Raw genomic sequence first — 17,638 nt, forward strand, 5'->3', positions numbered from 1 at the left:
TCCGCTCGAAAATCTGTGACACAACTGACATCTCAATTCTATCAGCAATAGAACGATCTGACATGACAGATACCAACTGAACTTAGACCTTCACAGACACAATTGAACATATGTAAACACAATTAATCAATACAACTGAAATATAATACTAAATTGCTATGGCTTCACGTTTAAAACGCAGCGCTTTTGTTAAACCAATCCAAAATAAATCACACAACCACGTGTAACACACTGGCTGGGTAAACACACAGATTGTTTTGTCACTTTGTCTAACTACTGATTAGTACTTCAGAAATTAGTGCACATAGTGTTAGATACATGCACGGTAATAGCCATGATTGGCACTGACTTAATTAATATTTCACAAAAGTAACATAACAGCAAGATTTGAACATTTGATTTGAACAAAACGCGCGTTTTCCGGTCTGATTCCATCTGGTCCGTGAATAACGGTACTGGACAGGTTTCACATATATTCACAATTTAACATATCTCCCGTTTCCATTTCGAACATATTCATCACATATTGATTTTAAATAATAAGCTATATAGACACAGACGAAACTCTCTTCACATGGGGAACTGCAGAATCTTTACCTTTAAGAATTCTATAAAGTCTCGTCCCCCGGGTGTGTCAATAAAAACCCTTTTGATTGCTGGGCCTGCTTGTCACGGTCTTGTAGCTTACAGTTTAACATGAAGGATAGACGTGGGCGCCATTTGTAGCCGGTGTCGGAAGAAATAACTCAGACAACGTGATTTGATCAAAGGTTCACTTCATTCAGTAGAATTATAAGTTATACAAAAACCGGTACTAATTCATTATTATATTTAAACACATAATTTAGTTCACATAAAGCAATTACACAATTACTTTTATAAAAACTCCTTACCGGGACAGCTTCCCCCAAGACAGACAATATATATTTCATTAAAATTTTCAAACGATGTGTCTGTCTTGACATCGAAGTGGAAAGTGTCCAGGGGCCCGTTCACTAAAAGGCGTAAGATACGACGAAATTTAAGTTAGGCCTCGGGTCGTACGCCAAAATTTAGTCCGGCGTAAATTGCATTTCACTAACAGGCGTACGCCTGGCCGTAAACATTAGTATCGGACTAAGTTAAGGCCAGACTTACGTCCTTAAGAGCGAGCTTAAAATGCAAATGTGCATACAGATGATAAACAGACAGACAGACAGACAGACGGACAGACAGACAGACAGATAGATAGATAGATAGATAGATAGATAGATAGATAGATAGATAGATAGATAGATAGATAGATAGATAGATAGATAGATAGATAGATAGAAACTTGTCATTTATATTTTTGTGATAATTGTGATTGCCTGAGAGAGAGAGAGAGAGAGAGAGAGAGAGAGAGAGGGTGGGGGGTAAAGTATTTAGACACATTGTTTACATTTATATTTAGAAAATTATTGTTAAAATTAACCCCGGAAAGAAAACCAGTGAATTTGTTTAAACTTAGAAGATAAAGAAAATTAATGCAGTAATGAGCTATTTAACCACGGATGGGACATTATTAAACTAGTATCGAACAGCCATACAGAAGATCTAGAAAATAACGAGATTTTCTTATTTCATAAAAAAAATCCAGAGGTTCGGATAAAAATATTCATTAATGTGATATTTAGATTTGTGTCAATGTAATATGTGGAGCCAAATGACCTAGTAAATAGTTGATAAAACTCTAAGGCAACATTTTTTTATCACAATTTGTTTCAGAATTTAGTTTTTTCGATTTATTTAAATGAACGAACACATTTTTACTTGGTCCATTCAAATGCCGGACATTCATATTACAAATGTATACTTTTGTGTGAAATGTGTGTAACTAAGTTTTTAATGATGACGTATTTTACGATGCGTTTTTGCTTTTTCTATGACAATGTGAAATTCTTGTCAATAAGTTCATCAGTTCTAATTCAGGAATGAATGAAACAATACAAACGTGCATGCATGTTTAATATTACTTATTAGGTTAGTTACTGTCTCACTACGGAAATATATTGGGTGTATCAATCTCATAGATGGCGAGGCGAAGCCGAGCCGTCTATGACATTGATCAACCCAATATTTTTCCGTATTGAGTCAGTAACTAACCTAATAAGTGTTTTGTTTTCCCGGGGACTATCAAACGACATATTCATTCATAAATAGCGGTGATCTACGCGAAGCCATGTACAAGATGCCTTACATCTCGTCCAATTAAACTCATTCAAACTCTTCAAAATTATCAATACCCCCTTTCAAATACGCTTTAAAAATCTTCGCTTAACCCATACTACTTACAATGGTATGTTGCTATTCAATTTTAAACCTCTGCAGAGATTTGAGCAAATTTTGACGCTGCCATTTTTGTTCTGCTACAGACACAACAATGTGACGTCAATATTCAAAGGCAACTACTCTAATTTAAAAATAATTCCAAAGGGCAACTACTCGAAATATTTTAAGGACTTACTGAACACGATTTCTGTGTTAAATAACATGAAATATCGAGATGAGTAAGTGAGGCGGTGGCCAATGACGGCCATATTGCCTAATATTAATACTCAAAGAAGCTACATAGAGATATATGAGGCAATCACGTGCCATGTTTAATCCAATGAAATTGTGACATTTCAGTCCAAGGGAAAACAATTGTAAATGTTTAACCAAAGTTTTCCGAGCAAAGATAAAAATGTACAAGTATGTGTCCGATGTATGGTAAACTGTCCAAGTACACATACATGTATTTTTAGTACATTGGATAAGGCTTCATATTTAAGCAAACTAGAGGTAATGTGAGCAAACTCACAATTGATACCCCCCGCTAAGAAAAAAATCATAACATGTATTGTTCTATTATATAAAATATTGGATGAATTTATTTCACCGTCCATTTTCTATAAATAATAACTGCTCTATTTTTTAAAAATGTTAATGCTAATTTGAGTACACAAACCAATTTCTATTCTTTAAATTCCATTTTAGTTCAAGTTAACTGTTAATGCATGAGAACATTTGCATCCTTATGTTAACAAACCCGACTCGAATCAAACAAAATTCCACATGTCAAGCAGCCATTTAATATAATCATTTTGAATTATTGGTATACTGAGCCCGATTTTTTTTTAAACAATGACCTTGAACTTCCTCAATTGACCTTTGGTCAAGGTCATGACACACCCTCAGGTTCTAAACAATCTTGATGTGAATTAAGAACTTCCAATATTTGCCCATTTGAAGATGTGAACTGGACATGAATTTTGCACTTTTCTGCCAGTGACCTTGGCCTTGCCTAAAATGACCTTGGGTAAAGGTCATAACACACCCTTAGGTCATAAGCAATCTTTGTGTGAACTGAGAACTTCCAATGTTTCTCCATAAGAAAGATATGGAACGGACACTAATTTTGAACTTTCTCTGCCAGTGACTTTGACCTTGCCAAAATAACCATGGGTCAAGGTCATGACACACCCTTAGGTCATAAGAAAACTTTGTGTGAAGTAAGAACTTCCAATGTTTCTCCAATAAAAAGATATGGACCGGACACGATTTTTGCACTTTTTTGCCAGTGACCTTGACCGTATCCGAATGACCTTGGGTCAAGATCATGACACACCCTTAGGTCATAAGCAAACTTTGTGTGAACTGAGAACTTCGAATGTTTCTCCATAAGAAAGATACGGACCGGACACTAATTTTGAACTTTTTCTGCCATTGGCTTTGACCTTGCCCGAATGACCTTGGTTCAAGGTCATGACACACCCTTAGGTCATAAGCAATCTTTGTGTGAAGTAAGAACTTCCAATGTTTCTCCATAAGAAAGATATGGACCGGACACGAATTGCACAGACAGACGGACGGACAGACGGACGGACGGACAAGGTGATTCCTATATACCCCCCAAACTTCGTTTGCCGGGGGGGTATAATAAAGAGTAGGTGAATGTAATAGGAAATATAACATCTTTTGACACTAGATTCAGTGTTTTGCATTGGGTGTATGATAAACACATTATCTATTTTTTTTTTAAAAATTAAGGACTTTTGACAAGTCAGAAATACTGTTGGAGCTTTCATCATATTTTAGTTTTAACATTTTAACAATACCAAATGATACATTTGTGATTCACCTCTAACTTTCTGAGCATGACTCATTTCACTCATCAAATATGAAATAAAAAGGGAGGAAAATAAAAGCCCATTAGTGTTTTAAACTTCAAAATATCCCGCTCACACATTATTTGCGTGGAAGTGGGGGGGGGGGGGGTGGTGTAATGCTACACATTTCTTATACAAATATACCTTTGCACTACATGTGCATCATATATCTATATCTCCTGCATTATTCATTGTCCAATTTACTAAAAAATATGAAACGTACATCAAATTATTGAATAAAAATAATCGAATGAAAACTATATATCGTTTGTCTAAACATGTCATTATAACATAAACGGCAAGTGCAAATATAAATTTCTATTCGAGAATTGGCATCACCTATCAAAACTCTTTATCTTCTTAATTTTATATGAAATAAATAAAATTTACATGACAAATTGTACAATTTAACATTACGGTCAGCACCGATATTCTCAGCAACAGAATTAGCAGTCAATTCCTGTTTACGCCATAAGTTACGACTACCCTTGGATAGGCGTAGGTTTTTTGGCTTAACTTAGGTCGGGTGCAAAGTTACGCCTTTTAGTGAAACGGACCTTAGTCCAAATATTTGTCCGGACTTACGACTGGCGTAAGGCTACGCCGGGTATACGCCTTTTAGTGAAACGGGCCCCAGGTTTTAGATATCATGTGACTTTTATTTAAAGATGAAATCTGTTGTCGCTGGGCTAAAAATAAACACTCACACGAACACTCTCAAAACAAATGCTAAAGCTCAAGCACATATTTAATTATATAACCCTGGTTACAAATATAATTTTGTACAATAAATATACAATAAAAATTGGAAATTTAAGTTGCTTTATTTAGCTGTCAGACATTGTTCTGGAATCGCCTGCAATTGCACATTTTTTTCCTTCTTTTTATTCTTTTAAGATGGCTGCCTTTTTCTAAAAAAAAAAGAAATTAAGGTCAATACATTTAATCAGATTTGCTTAAAAAAATTACTAAAGCAATTGTGCTAGGTTAATATTTAGAAACTCTATAAGTCTTTGTATGGAACCCCCCCCCCCCTCCCCCACAAAAAAAAATTAAAACAAAAATAGAAATTAAACAAGAGGCCCATGGGCCACATCGCTCACCTGAGGAACAATAGGTATGATAAAATCAGCTTAATGGAGTCATAATACAAACTATCTGGACAATGTACAATAATACATGTAGATCCTGTATAAATAAAATCCATTTTCCCCTGGATATTCTTATGTTTATACTCATTAGTCCCTTTTCTAACAGGATGATTTTATAGTCATATCATATGTTGAGGATTGCAGTTCTCAAAAAGAACTTTAACAATAGTTTATATATGGGATATAAACGTACATCAAACTCTGAACCTTCTCGTGAGGCCAAAGAATTGTCCTGGGGCCAAAGTCTTAACAATTATAAAGAATCATCTAGCTGATTAGTTTCTGAGAAGATTTTAAAAGATTTACCCTATATATTCCTTTGTTATAACTTTGAACCCCCCCCCCCCCCATTGTGGCCCCGCCCTACCCCTGAGGATCATGATTTTCACAACCTTGAATCTACACTACCTGAGGATGCTTTCACACAAGTTTCAGTTTTCCTGGCTGATTAGTTTCTGAGAAGAAGATTTTTAAAGATTTACTCTGTTTATTCCTATGTAAAACATCGACCTCCCATTGTGGCCCAAACCTACCCCCAGGGGTCATGATTTTCACAAATTTGAATCTACACTACCTGAGGATGCTTCCACACAAGTGTCAGCTTTCCTGGCTATTTAGTTTCTGAAAAGAAGATTTTTAAAGATTTACTCTATATAATCATGTAAAACTTCAACCCCCCATTGTGGCCCCAACCTACCCCCGGGGGTTATTATTTTCACAACTTTGAATCTACACTACCTAAGGATGCTTCCACACAAGTTTCAGCTTTGCCGGCTGATTAGTTTCTGAGAAGAAGATTTTTAAAGATTTAATCTATATATATCTCTATGTTAAACTTCGATCCCCCATTGTGGCCCCACCCTACCCGCGGGGGTCATGATTTTCACAACTTTGAATTTACACTACCTGAGGATGCATCCACACAAGTGTCAGCTTTCCTGGCTGATTAGTTTCTGAGAAGAAGATTTTTAAAGATTTACTGTATATATTCCTATGTAAAACTTCGATCCCCCATTGTGGCCCCAACCTACCCCCGGGGGTCATGATTTTCATAACTATGAATCTACACTATTTGAGGATGCTTTCACACAAGTTTCAGCTTTCCTGGCTGATAAGTTTCTGAGAAGAAGATTTTAAAGATTTACTCTATATATTCCTATGTAAAACTTCGACCCACCATCGTGGCCCCACCCTACCCCTGTGGTCATGATTTTCACAACTTTGAATCTACACTACCTGAGGATGCTTCAACACAAGTGTCAGCTTTCCTGGTCGATTAGTTTCTGAGAAGAAGATTTTTTAAGATTTATTTTATATATTCATATGTTAAACTTCGACCCCACCCCCCATTGTGGCCCCACCCTACCCCCGGGGGTCATGATTTTCACAACTTTGAATCTACACTACCTGACGATGCTTCCACACAAGTTTCAGCTTTCCTGGCTGATTAGTTGCTGAGAAGAAGATTTTTAAAGATTTACTCTATATATTCCTATGTAAAACCTCAGAAAATATTGCTGTAAAATAATGCGTATTTGGAATTGACGATTGCCGATCTGCCCCGGCTTTTATTTTGCCACGGCCCGGGTTTGCATACCCATTTTACCAAGACTCGTATTCCATACTTCTAAAACGAGGTTCTTTGTTTAAAGCAGCCATGACATACGAAAAAGGGTCGATCTGACTATGATGAATCTGCTTGTTGTGCAGCAGTTCGCGTATGAAAGGAAATTTTGAAACATGCAAAATAGATTGGTGCCGATTTTGTGAAGTAAATTGAGGCTAAATATTTCAATGCGTTGACAGTTTTCACACATGACGTTGGTGTTAGCTTGTTCTCCGAGTGCAGTTTCGGGGGTTTTAAATCCTTTCAAGATGGCGGAAAGACAGGTGTTCGAAAGAGAGTTGTTGATATTTAAGCATTGAATCACTATTTTTTGAAAGATGTGGTCTCATAACTGCAACGGTGTGTGCATACAAATTGAATAACGCGCACTCACCGTTGCAGTTATGAGACGACATCTTTCCAAAAATAACGATTTAATGTTTATATTTACATTTTTAAAAATGCATTCCCTTTCGGCAAAATATAATTTATTTTTAAAAACCTCTGCCTTATTCAACGAGTATTTAATGCGCAATTAACGGAGGAGATATTGGAACAGCCGATTTATGGGGACAAGAATAGTGCACAGCGCTTTAATTTCTAATAATACAAAATTGTTTTTCTTTCTGTAATTTGATAAATATACCTTTGATATACTATGAATTAATCGATTGAATTCTTTTAACTGTTAATTTTTTTTTTACATCAATGGAATATCAAACAGAGTAAGTATACCATCATGATCAGGTCGTGATCCCGTTTGAATCGCAAGGAGAGTCAGTCATGTTCTCCGAGAAATACTGAAGGAAGATTGAATGTATTCATACGCACCAGATTTGGTGATTGGGTCTTCTGTGTTATGCGTAAATATCACTCAAATCAATCAATACAATTTAATAGGGGGAAAGTAAGTGAATGTAAATATTCAAGTGTGGCATATGTGCCAAAGAATGAACTCAGCGAAGCATGTGGGTATCGTCCTAACGTTAAACATAATTTTTATGTGTCTCAAAGGATCTATGATAGTGCATATAGTACTGACCAAAATAATACTATTGTGGAAGAGAGCGATTCCACTAATACTAACACTGAGAATTACCCTTTGCAATTTGCAACAGACAAACGAAAAACTTTCAAAGTGGTTGATAAAAAAAGAATTCATTGAAAGATCTGCTCATAACATTTTATTTTTGCAATGCATATAATAGGTTCGCCTGTCTATTTCATTGCTGGCCACTCAACTACGGCTCTTTAAAATCAACAAGATTTGTCTGGCTTTTGAGTTAAGACCACGTAATTAGCGCATATTTAACTTGAAACCAGTGTCATTTTTAACTTGTTTCAAACGCCTTGAGTGAACCAAATGATCTCTATTGATATACGTGTAGAAAAATGAAGATTAATAGTTTTTCATAACAGCATTCACTTTTCCATAATATTGATATGGTGTTAAAAGCCAATTTCGCAATGTGTTCGCAGAATACCCTAATATGTGGGTTTTGCCAGGAAAAAAATTGTCTGCACTACCGTATAACGGGTATTTTTTACATGCTGCTAATTTTTACTAATTTTTACGAGTTTTATAAATCCGTAAAAATTCAACCCGTAAATTTTCACAGAAGTAAAGAAACACCGCACGTAAATTTTCTACATCGTAAGTATGAGAGTTACTTAATGTTCATGACCTTTAGTTCAGTCCCTGACGGCTGTACATGTAGGTATATTTGAGCGTTTTTTGTCACGTGGTGATAACAGTTCAGATCTTCTATTCAGTCTTAAGTATTTTTTAAAACTACGTATAATGCCACGTTAGTAGTTAGATTTCAATCACTTAGTCAATAACTACGACGGGGACACGAAGCTAGCTGTGAAACCTCCCCCCTTTTTACCACAGATGATTTTAAATTTTACGGACATGTCCAATTCGTAAAAAATAACGCGTAAAAATTCAAATCGCCCTATTTTAAGTAAAATTCGTAAAAAATCACAGCAGTAAAAATTACCCGTTATACGGTATTTTCTAGAGAATAAAGACTTTCATGCAAAAAATTAAAAAATCATCTTCTTCAAATTCCAAGAACAAATCCAGTATATGCGAGTGCAATGGCAGCCATTTTTCTAAACTAACTTTCCATTTAGTGCTAAACCTTCAAACCACCCAACTGGTTTCAAACAGATATGAAACTATTATCAAACCATAAACCTAAACATGAACTAGTTTTTGATCAATAAATTCGCCCTATATTTTCTTTCCCATAAGGATAATTTATGCTAAACTACGTTGAATTTGCCTCGGTAGTTCTTGAGAAGATTTTTAAAAATGCACCCCCCTTTTTCTACAGTTTCAAGGTTTTCTCCGCTTTAAATACAGATCGGACTTTTATTTCTGAAATTTATATTCGCCCTCCCATAAGGATGCTTTGTGCCAAATTTGGTTGAAATTGGATAAGCGGTTATAGAGAAGAAGTTCAAAATTTAAAAACTTTACAGACGGACAGACAGACGGACGGACAGACGGACGACGGACAAAATGTGATCAGAATAGCTCACTTGAGCTTTCAGCTCAGGTGAGCTAAAAACCCCAGAATGATGGAACAAATTGCATGATTTCTATTTCACCCCTGCAAATGTGTTCGGAATGTTTTCTTTATCGTTGTTAAGTATGTAATAAATCTAGAGGTGCTCGAATGAAAGTTCACAAGACTTCACCGAGATTTGTTCAGTTCCTGTGAATTTTCGAGCGGAAGTATAAGTGTTCGGATAATATTCTCAAAATACGTAAGTACTCGTCGATTTTCTTATCATATCCTACTTGGATTTATGCTAAAACATCAACATCTTTTAAGATGTATGTCTTATTTCACCATCTAGCGGTTTTTTAAATTAAACGATGATTTTCAGAACAGAGTTATCGATAGTTAAAACCACGTGAAGAGTGGTTGATAAAATAAACATTGGGCTGCTTAATAAAATCATAGCCATGTTTGATGCTTGTGGTGTGCAATACCATGTTTTTTTTAAAATAATGGGTGAATGTTTTGCATAAAAACTTTGTATATCGAGCCATTTTCAAGGAACATTCTGCATAAAATAGTACAGTCTGTTTCACTATTGATGTTATTACTAGGTCAGGCGCGGATCGAAAATTAATTCTTAGGGGGGATCTCTATTACGCATGTTAATTGTCGCAACAGCAGAAAAAAACCTTTTTTTGTATTGTTACATTTATTTCTCGAACACATTTTATCCACCAATTAATGAAGATAAAGTTTAAAATAAATAAACCTCTAGAATTTATATTTGACTACAAGTACCTAGATTCTTTAAAATAGACTATAAACACGAGGCATATTTTTACTGCGGAACTGAAAGGGTCAAATAAAAGCACGTGATCTAAAATTTGAATGACAATAACATTCGCAGGGGTGTATTTTTGAGTTTAGTTAAAATCGTGTCCTTCTATAGAAGAAATTCAGTACATCTATTGTGATAAATCAATTTTGTGAATTGTAACACTTCTTTTTTCTTAAGATATTACATGCATAAAAATGTAAGTGAATATATAAATCCGTTTGAATTATTGTCTCACATAACGATTAGAAATTCCGGTCATATTTACGTTTATATGTTGGATTACAGTTTTTCTAACATTAAACGGATTTTGTGTGAACAGAATGTAAAATGTTTCTGCAAAAGAGCAAAAGTGTGTCCCTACTATTGTATAGAACCATATTTCAAGAGTATATTTCAATATGTTAAACTATTAAAAAAAAAGAAAATAGGATCAGTCATGGCCTGAGGGTCCTCCTTATTTGCCATATTAAAATTATTTTAAAATAATGTATAATGAGAGTTGAAATATTGACTTTTTCAAACTGCCAGGTTTTAAGAAAACACTTACGATCTTTATTTCGCTGTTTTGCCAAAGTAGGAAATTAAACCTAGCACCACTATGTAAACTCTAATAAAGATATGTTTAAAACCATTCTGGAAAAAAAAACTTTTTGCCAAACTTTTTTTTTTAAATTTGTGTACATATATTTGAATCTAAAAAGTGAATTGCGTCATATGAATCTTATAAGAGTGTCTCAAATTGAACTTTTAGTTTTAGTAACAGAAAATTATTCAAATAATTCCACCATTTTAACGAATATTAAACTTCTCCTTCAATTGTTCAATTTTGTACCCCGTTTAGACTTTAGCTCCACAGGGTTTTATGGGGTAAAAGGATAAATGTTTTCCAAGGTTTTGATGCTTTGTTATGCTATATCAATCTAACGCGTTGTTATCAAAGGTCATGTTATATGCTTGGACTAAATGTAAACGGTTTTAATTTTTCAAATTAGGTTATTGAATATAATTATATATCCACAAACTAACTTGAACAAAAAAATACGAGTTGAAAAGCAGTCACCTTTCAGTTCCGCCACAAATACATGCATAACTAAGAAACATGAAAACAACTGATTAAATTTAAGAAAGTGAAAAGCTACCTTAAGATGACAACAACTACGATGACTGTTATCAGGACAACAATGGCGATAACAGGGGCGGCGATGACTGCAGCATCAGGTGTGTTATGTAAATTTTGTATTCTTTCTGTATGAAATATCAATGAAAAATTACATTGAAGGTGTTTTACAGATCCTGCTTTAATTAAAACTAATAAATATCACAGGGCACATGGTGTATTAAATCAATAAACATTGATTCTTTGTCTTTAAATTCCATTTGGTACTGATATTGTTAGTGATTCCATAATTTCATAAGTAATTAAACTTACAGCTCCGGGTTGCTTTTTTCATATTATACCTTACCATGACAATTATCTCCTGTGAAACCTTCCTGACAGCCACCTAAACAATTTCCATCAGATAATGAACAATTGCCAGCCCCAAGACAACGTCCACATGCTTCATCACAGTTTGAACCGTACGATCCAACATCGCAAGCTTTTAAAGAAAAAAAAATCCAAGGCTATCTTTGTACATTTTTAGTCATCATTTTAGAACTGTTCTCTTTGGTAGACCGAATTTTAAATTAAATTTATTTCGTATTTAAATATATATTTTTTTTTCAAATTTAAAGCGACGAAAAAGACAATTTATAGACTGTGCACATTCTAAGAAGTTTCTTCTCTCAAATGTTCTTACTTTTGTTACAATATTGATTTTCCCAGCCAGGAACACAACTAACGCATGTTCCGTTTCTCTTGTCACAAATGTCATTGCTCTCACAGTTTCCACTGCAGTTATACATGCAATTAATTCCAAATGTACCGTTTCGACAAGCTGGAATTGTGTTAATAAAGCAAAATTAATATTCTATCGATGAATGATTTCCAAACGTTTGAGGCGAAACCTACTTGGTTGCAACACATAAGTTAATTTTCTAATCTAAATCATTTTCATTGTATAACACAGTTAACCAACTACGTCACATATGACCTCCCGAAGCACGGGTCGCAAGTGTCGTTGTTGTAACAGTGATAGGTACATCGGTTCTGACAGTTTTGTCCGTATTCATAAGAACTGCAATCTAATAATACATTTTTTTAAATGAGCATTACTTTTTGATCGCAACCAGCATGTGAATTTTACAATTTAAAAACAAACAGACGTTTCTGTTTTATTTTATAGGATTTGAAAATACACTGAAAAATAATTATTTCAAAAATTGTGAAATTCTAACACAATGTCGTCTATCTAAAATAAATTATATTAATCGTTTACGATCGATACATAGGTATCATTAAATTGTGGTTCTATCTTAAACATACTTGTTATGCAAAGATCCCCCTTAAATCCCTCTTTGCATCCATCTTTACAGGTACCGTTGACATTGTTACATGTTTTATCATCTAAACATTTTCCACATGTCTTGGTGCAATTATCTCCATAATGTCCGACCGTACAAGCTACAATCAAATATATCGGATAATTTGCGGTAAAGAAAAAAATGAAAATAATTGATTCACATACAAAACTATCAAAAACAAGAGGCAAAGCAATGACTGATGTCATATTTATACATGTACTTGCATTTTTAACGTTTTAGGATTTTTACAGACGCATTAGGAATGCTATATGCAAACACCGAGTTGTACTCAATATCTTGGATAAGTAATACAAATGTTACATTTTTTATTACCAAAGTCTCCGTTATTAAAATTCTTAAAAAGTGTTATATCTTTTTTTTTTCAAGCAAACACTTATTATGCGTGCGATCTTATTCGACGTAAAATTAGAAACCTATTAAGGTATCTCACTACACCTACCTTTATACTTTTTAAGACATTACGTCACAAGATCGCGATTTAAATGTTTTGTAAAACTGTTTATTATAATATATCATCAATTAAGGTTATATATCGTCGTGGCTCAGTGGTTAAAGTATTGGGCTTCTGAACCAAAGATCATGAGTTCGAGTCCGCCTGGAGCTTAAATTTTTGAAAATGTAATTTTTCATCCAAAATTGCATATTTTTGGCCTATTAGACTTAGATACTTCTTATCGATTATGATATCTATTACAATCAAGTAATTTTCTACTGATTTGAGAAAATATGTAACGGTGTAGTGAGCTACCTTAATTAAGATTTTCATTTATCATCACAATTAATCCAACCAAAAAGAGTTCACAGCACAAAAAATAAACAGAGAATGAGAGTCGTCTTACGCATGACGCAGTTGGGCATGTGATATCCAGGTTTACAACCATGCAGGCATTCTCCAGATGAACGGTCACAAGTTTTATTTTGACAGTACGAACTGCAATTAAGGCTACAGTTTGATCCGTAAGATCCAAGTGTACATTCTACAAGGAAAATTAATAAAAAAAAAAAAATAATAATCTTTATGTACGAAAAAGAGTTATATACAAATACAAAATTTTTGAAAATTGTAATAAGTACTCAATTCAAAATCATCACATTTTCATTTTTCCTCTTTATGCATTATGCCGAAGAGAATTCAACGTTTGCGCACAATAACCTAATATTATGGTGGCATATCTCTGCCCCTTATGTGCAAGTTATTTTATATCAAATATGTCGACATGCAAGATAAATATGTTGACATGCAAGATAGTTATGTCAACATGCAACATATCTATGATGACATGCAAAAACTGCTTTCAAATAAAAATTTTATAAAATCTCAATAAATCTAAAATCTCGTCATCATGTGACATCCAAGATGATAGATTCTACTTATTTATGTCGACATGCAACTTATCTATGTTAACATGCGAGATAAACATGTTGACATGCAACTTATTTATGTTAACATGCAATTTCTTTATGTCGACATGCAACTTATTTATGCCGACATGCAACTTATTTATGTAGACATGCAACTTAATTCTGTTAACATGCAAGATAAATATGATGAAAGGCAACATATTTATGTTGACATGCAACTTAGTTATGTTGTCATGCAACTTATAAGTTGCATGTCAACATAATTATCTCGCATGTGAATAAAATATTAGCATGTGAACATTACTAAACTGCATGTCGACATAAATAAGTTGCATGTGACCATAACGAAGTTTCATGTTGGCATAAATATGTTGCATGTCAGCATATTTATCTTGCATGTTAACATTAATAAGTTGCATGTAGACATAGGTAAGTTGAATGTAGCATCTAGGATGTCACATGTTGGCGATATTTGACATTTTTAATAATTCTCATTTGATTGCAATTTTCTTGCATGTCAACATAGTTATGTTGCATGTTGACATAACTATCTTGCATGTCAACATATTTGTCTTGCATGTCAACATATGTGCTGGAAAAATAACTTGCACAGAAGGGCAGAGATATGCCACCATATATTATAAAACATTAAATACAATTGATTAAGGTCTGGCGTACTAGTATTTGACAGGTAGAACAATGATATTTAAACGGTTTATTTTGTACAAAACAGGTATATTTGCCTCTGCTACCATTATAAAAGTATCATTAAAACATATATTGAGATATAATGCTGTTTTATTTCAAAACTTTCATTGACTTGTGTTCTTTAATAAAAATTAAAAGCTATGAAAGTTGAAACTCTCAATGAATGAAACATTAACCTTTGAAAGCAGTGAAATTAAACTTGTTAAATAGCATTTAGTGATGGAATTTTGACTGAAACTTCCATTTAATTGACTGATTTCTGATCTATACAAAGTAATACTATGCCAGACTTACCTCCCCGGTTTTATGGGTAAAATATATAATAATATGACCACTCAATATGTTTTTCAGAGTTATTATGTTAAATACAATTATAATTTTGATGAATTGTCAATTTTTGCGGGGATGGTGGGTTGAGCGACGACTCTGATTATTTAGTATTGTTTTGTTTTGAACATATTTTATTGAATAAACAAAAGGATCAGAAACAAGTTCTAACAACTTACAAGTTCCTCTCCTTAAATATAACAATAGTTTTCATGCATATGAGTATAGAACAAAAGAATATAATATTGATATACACAAAGAAATATTATTTAAATCTCAAGGATTCGTCTATAAACTTTTGTACAGAAGCAAAAATGCTTTTGTTGATATGTAAAGGAAGGTTATTGTTGCCATATAAAAGTAAATCAGTATCAATATTGACTAAATCTAACATAAACAATTGATCAAACATGTTGTTTCTCGCTCTAGAGTATTTTTTACAAGAAAAAAAGAAATGATACACATCTTCTGTTTTACCACATAAACACAACGGATTATTTATAATATTACGTTTACAAAGATCATAGTTTAATACACAGTTATGTCTCAGCTTTGTATGAATAATGTTGGTACAGCGTTTACCAAAAGAAAAATAATTAGGGGGTTTCGTAACTTTAGGCATATGTTTGCAAAACAAATTGATTGAGGTGGCTGTTCTGGCTTCTATATTTAGTGAATTCCATTGATTGACAGCATTGGGTACAAATGATTTTTTAAGTAAATCTAACCTGCACTTAGGTACATTAAACTGATCCTTGTTTCGTGTGTTGTATCGCGATATATTTTCCCTCTTATTAGGAATAATATCACATAAATAATCAGGGAGACTCCCCATGTTAAATTTGAACATAGTTTTCATCTTGGCGATGTATCGTCTGGTTTGTAAAATTTCCCACCCTGTTTCTAAGTAAAGCGCCTCCCTTGGTACAAAAATTGGCAACCCAGTGACAATTCGTGCAGCACACAATTGAACCTTTTCAAGTTTGTCTGCATCATGCACAAAACAGCCATCCCACACAATCGAAGCATATTCAAGGGTAGGTCTAACGAATGAAATGTATAATTTAGAGAGATGCTCTCTACCCAATTTATACTTAAGTTACCTAAATGGCGATGGGTCGAGACAAACTCTAGTCTATCGCCTTCAAAAAATAATTTAGGTAAAACAGAGTTATGCTTCTTAGTAAAAAAAACAACCTTAGTTTTTGATGAATTGAATTTAAGAAGCCACTTTTTGGACCACGATTCCAAAATTTTTAAATCATGATTTAAAATATATTCAATGTTAAGTATGTTGTTTGAAGAGTATTGAAGCGAACTGTCATCAGCAAATAATCTACACAATGATAACATATTAACCGCCACATCATTGACATATATCAAAAATAAAAGGATACCCATCTAGAGTCAGATATATGATGTTTGTTTTTGCACTGGATGTTTCTATTTATAGTAACGGCCAGTATTGCATTCTGGTTAATTAGCCTCTAAAATCTAGAAAAGTTAAGAGAAAAATTGTCAAATTCAGTAATTAATTACAAAATGTATAAACAATATTTGAAAAAAATAAGACTATATTCTTAAAGACGAAGTTCAAACCTTTAATCGTTGCATATTTTTTTTCATATATCTATTTACACCATGAAGTCCCAAGGGTGTAAATGTTGGCAGGATGCCAAGAAATGATAATTATACATTTTTGTCAATTTTTAAGAAAGAATTTCTCAGAAAATGACACATTATTTTTTGAAATTTTGTGTTAATAAGAAACTGTTTGATGTATTGTTACAAATACATAAAATCCATCTTTGGACTCTCAAGGACTAAAAAGTAATAAATTAACAAAAACATCCCATTTTCAAATAAAATCAAAAATTTTTGGTTTTTGAAATTTAATTTTACAAGCGATTTTAATCCACTGAAGTCAATATTTGTAATTAAACATGAAAAAAACACCATATTTTGCTTTAAATTAAAAAAAATTAGTGGATATCATTGTTTCTCATAGAATTCTTATTCATTACAAATTGTCTCCCCTGTTGCGCTCTTCTGTAGAGAAGGTAAACTAGTCAGAATGTTGACAAAGCTATACAAGTTCAAGTTCAGGCTACATGTGTAAGTATTGAGAAATGCTGTGAGTGTTGTTAATATATGTTATGATATTGAATAATTTTAAAATTGCCCCATCTTGTTAGTGTTATTCACTATATCACATACATATTGAAGTTTGATGGAAACTTGTATCTAGTCTATAAACTGCTATTTTCTGTCCCGATATAATTAAGCAGCACATTTGGACGAATTTTAATCAAAATATACAAACTTGTGATAGAAGTACAGTTAAAATAGATGAAGGGGAAATTTTCCAAGATAATCTCATTCACAGATTATCATATTTTACTCGAAAAAATCCACAAAAACGAGAACTGATTTCTTACAAAGATTTAATTTATAATGGGGTATGACCTGAGCGTAGC

At 33.4% G+C, this 17,638-nt stretch overlaps 1 protein-coding gene across 1 annotated transcript in view; it reads right to left on the bottom strand.

Moving 5' to 3' along the window:
- Positions 1-4,978: 4,978 nt before the first annotated feature.
- Positions 4,979-17,638, bottom strand: part of LOC128165650 (cell death abnormality protein 1-like) — a 111,558-nt gene continuing 98,898 nt past the window's right edge. The window contains exons 5-10 of the mRNA XM_052830394.1: positions 13,604-13,741; positions 12,706-12,843; positions 12,080-12,217; positions 11,744-11,878; positions 11,420-11,525; positions 4,979-5,080 (exon numbers count right to left, since the gene is read on the bottom strand). Of these exons, the coding sequence (XP_052686354.1) occupies positions 5,062-5,080; positions 11,420-11,525; positions 11,744-11,878; positions 12,080-12,217; positions 12,706-12,843; positions 13,604-13,741 (674 nt within the window). The 3' untranslated portion in view covers positions 4,979-5,061. The remainder of the gene's footprint in view (positions 5,081-11,419; positions 11,526-11,743; positions 11,879-12,079; positions 12,218-12,705; positions 12,844-13,603; positions 13,742-17,638) is intronic.

Source organism: Crassostrea angulata, chromosome 10 (assembly GCF_025612915.1).
Source record: "Crassostrea angulata isolate pt1a10 chromosome 10, ASM2561291v2, whole genome shotgun sequence".
Lineage (NCBI taxonomy): Eukaryota > Metazoa > Mollusca > Bivalvia > Ostreida > Ostreidae > Magallana > Magallana angulata.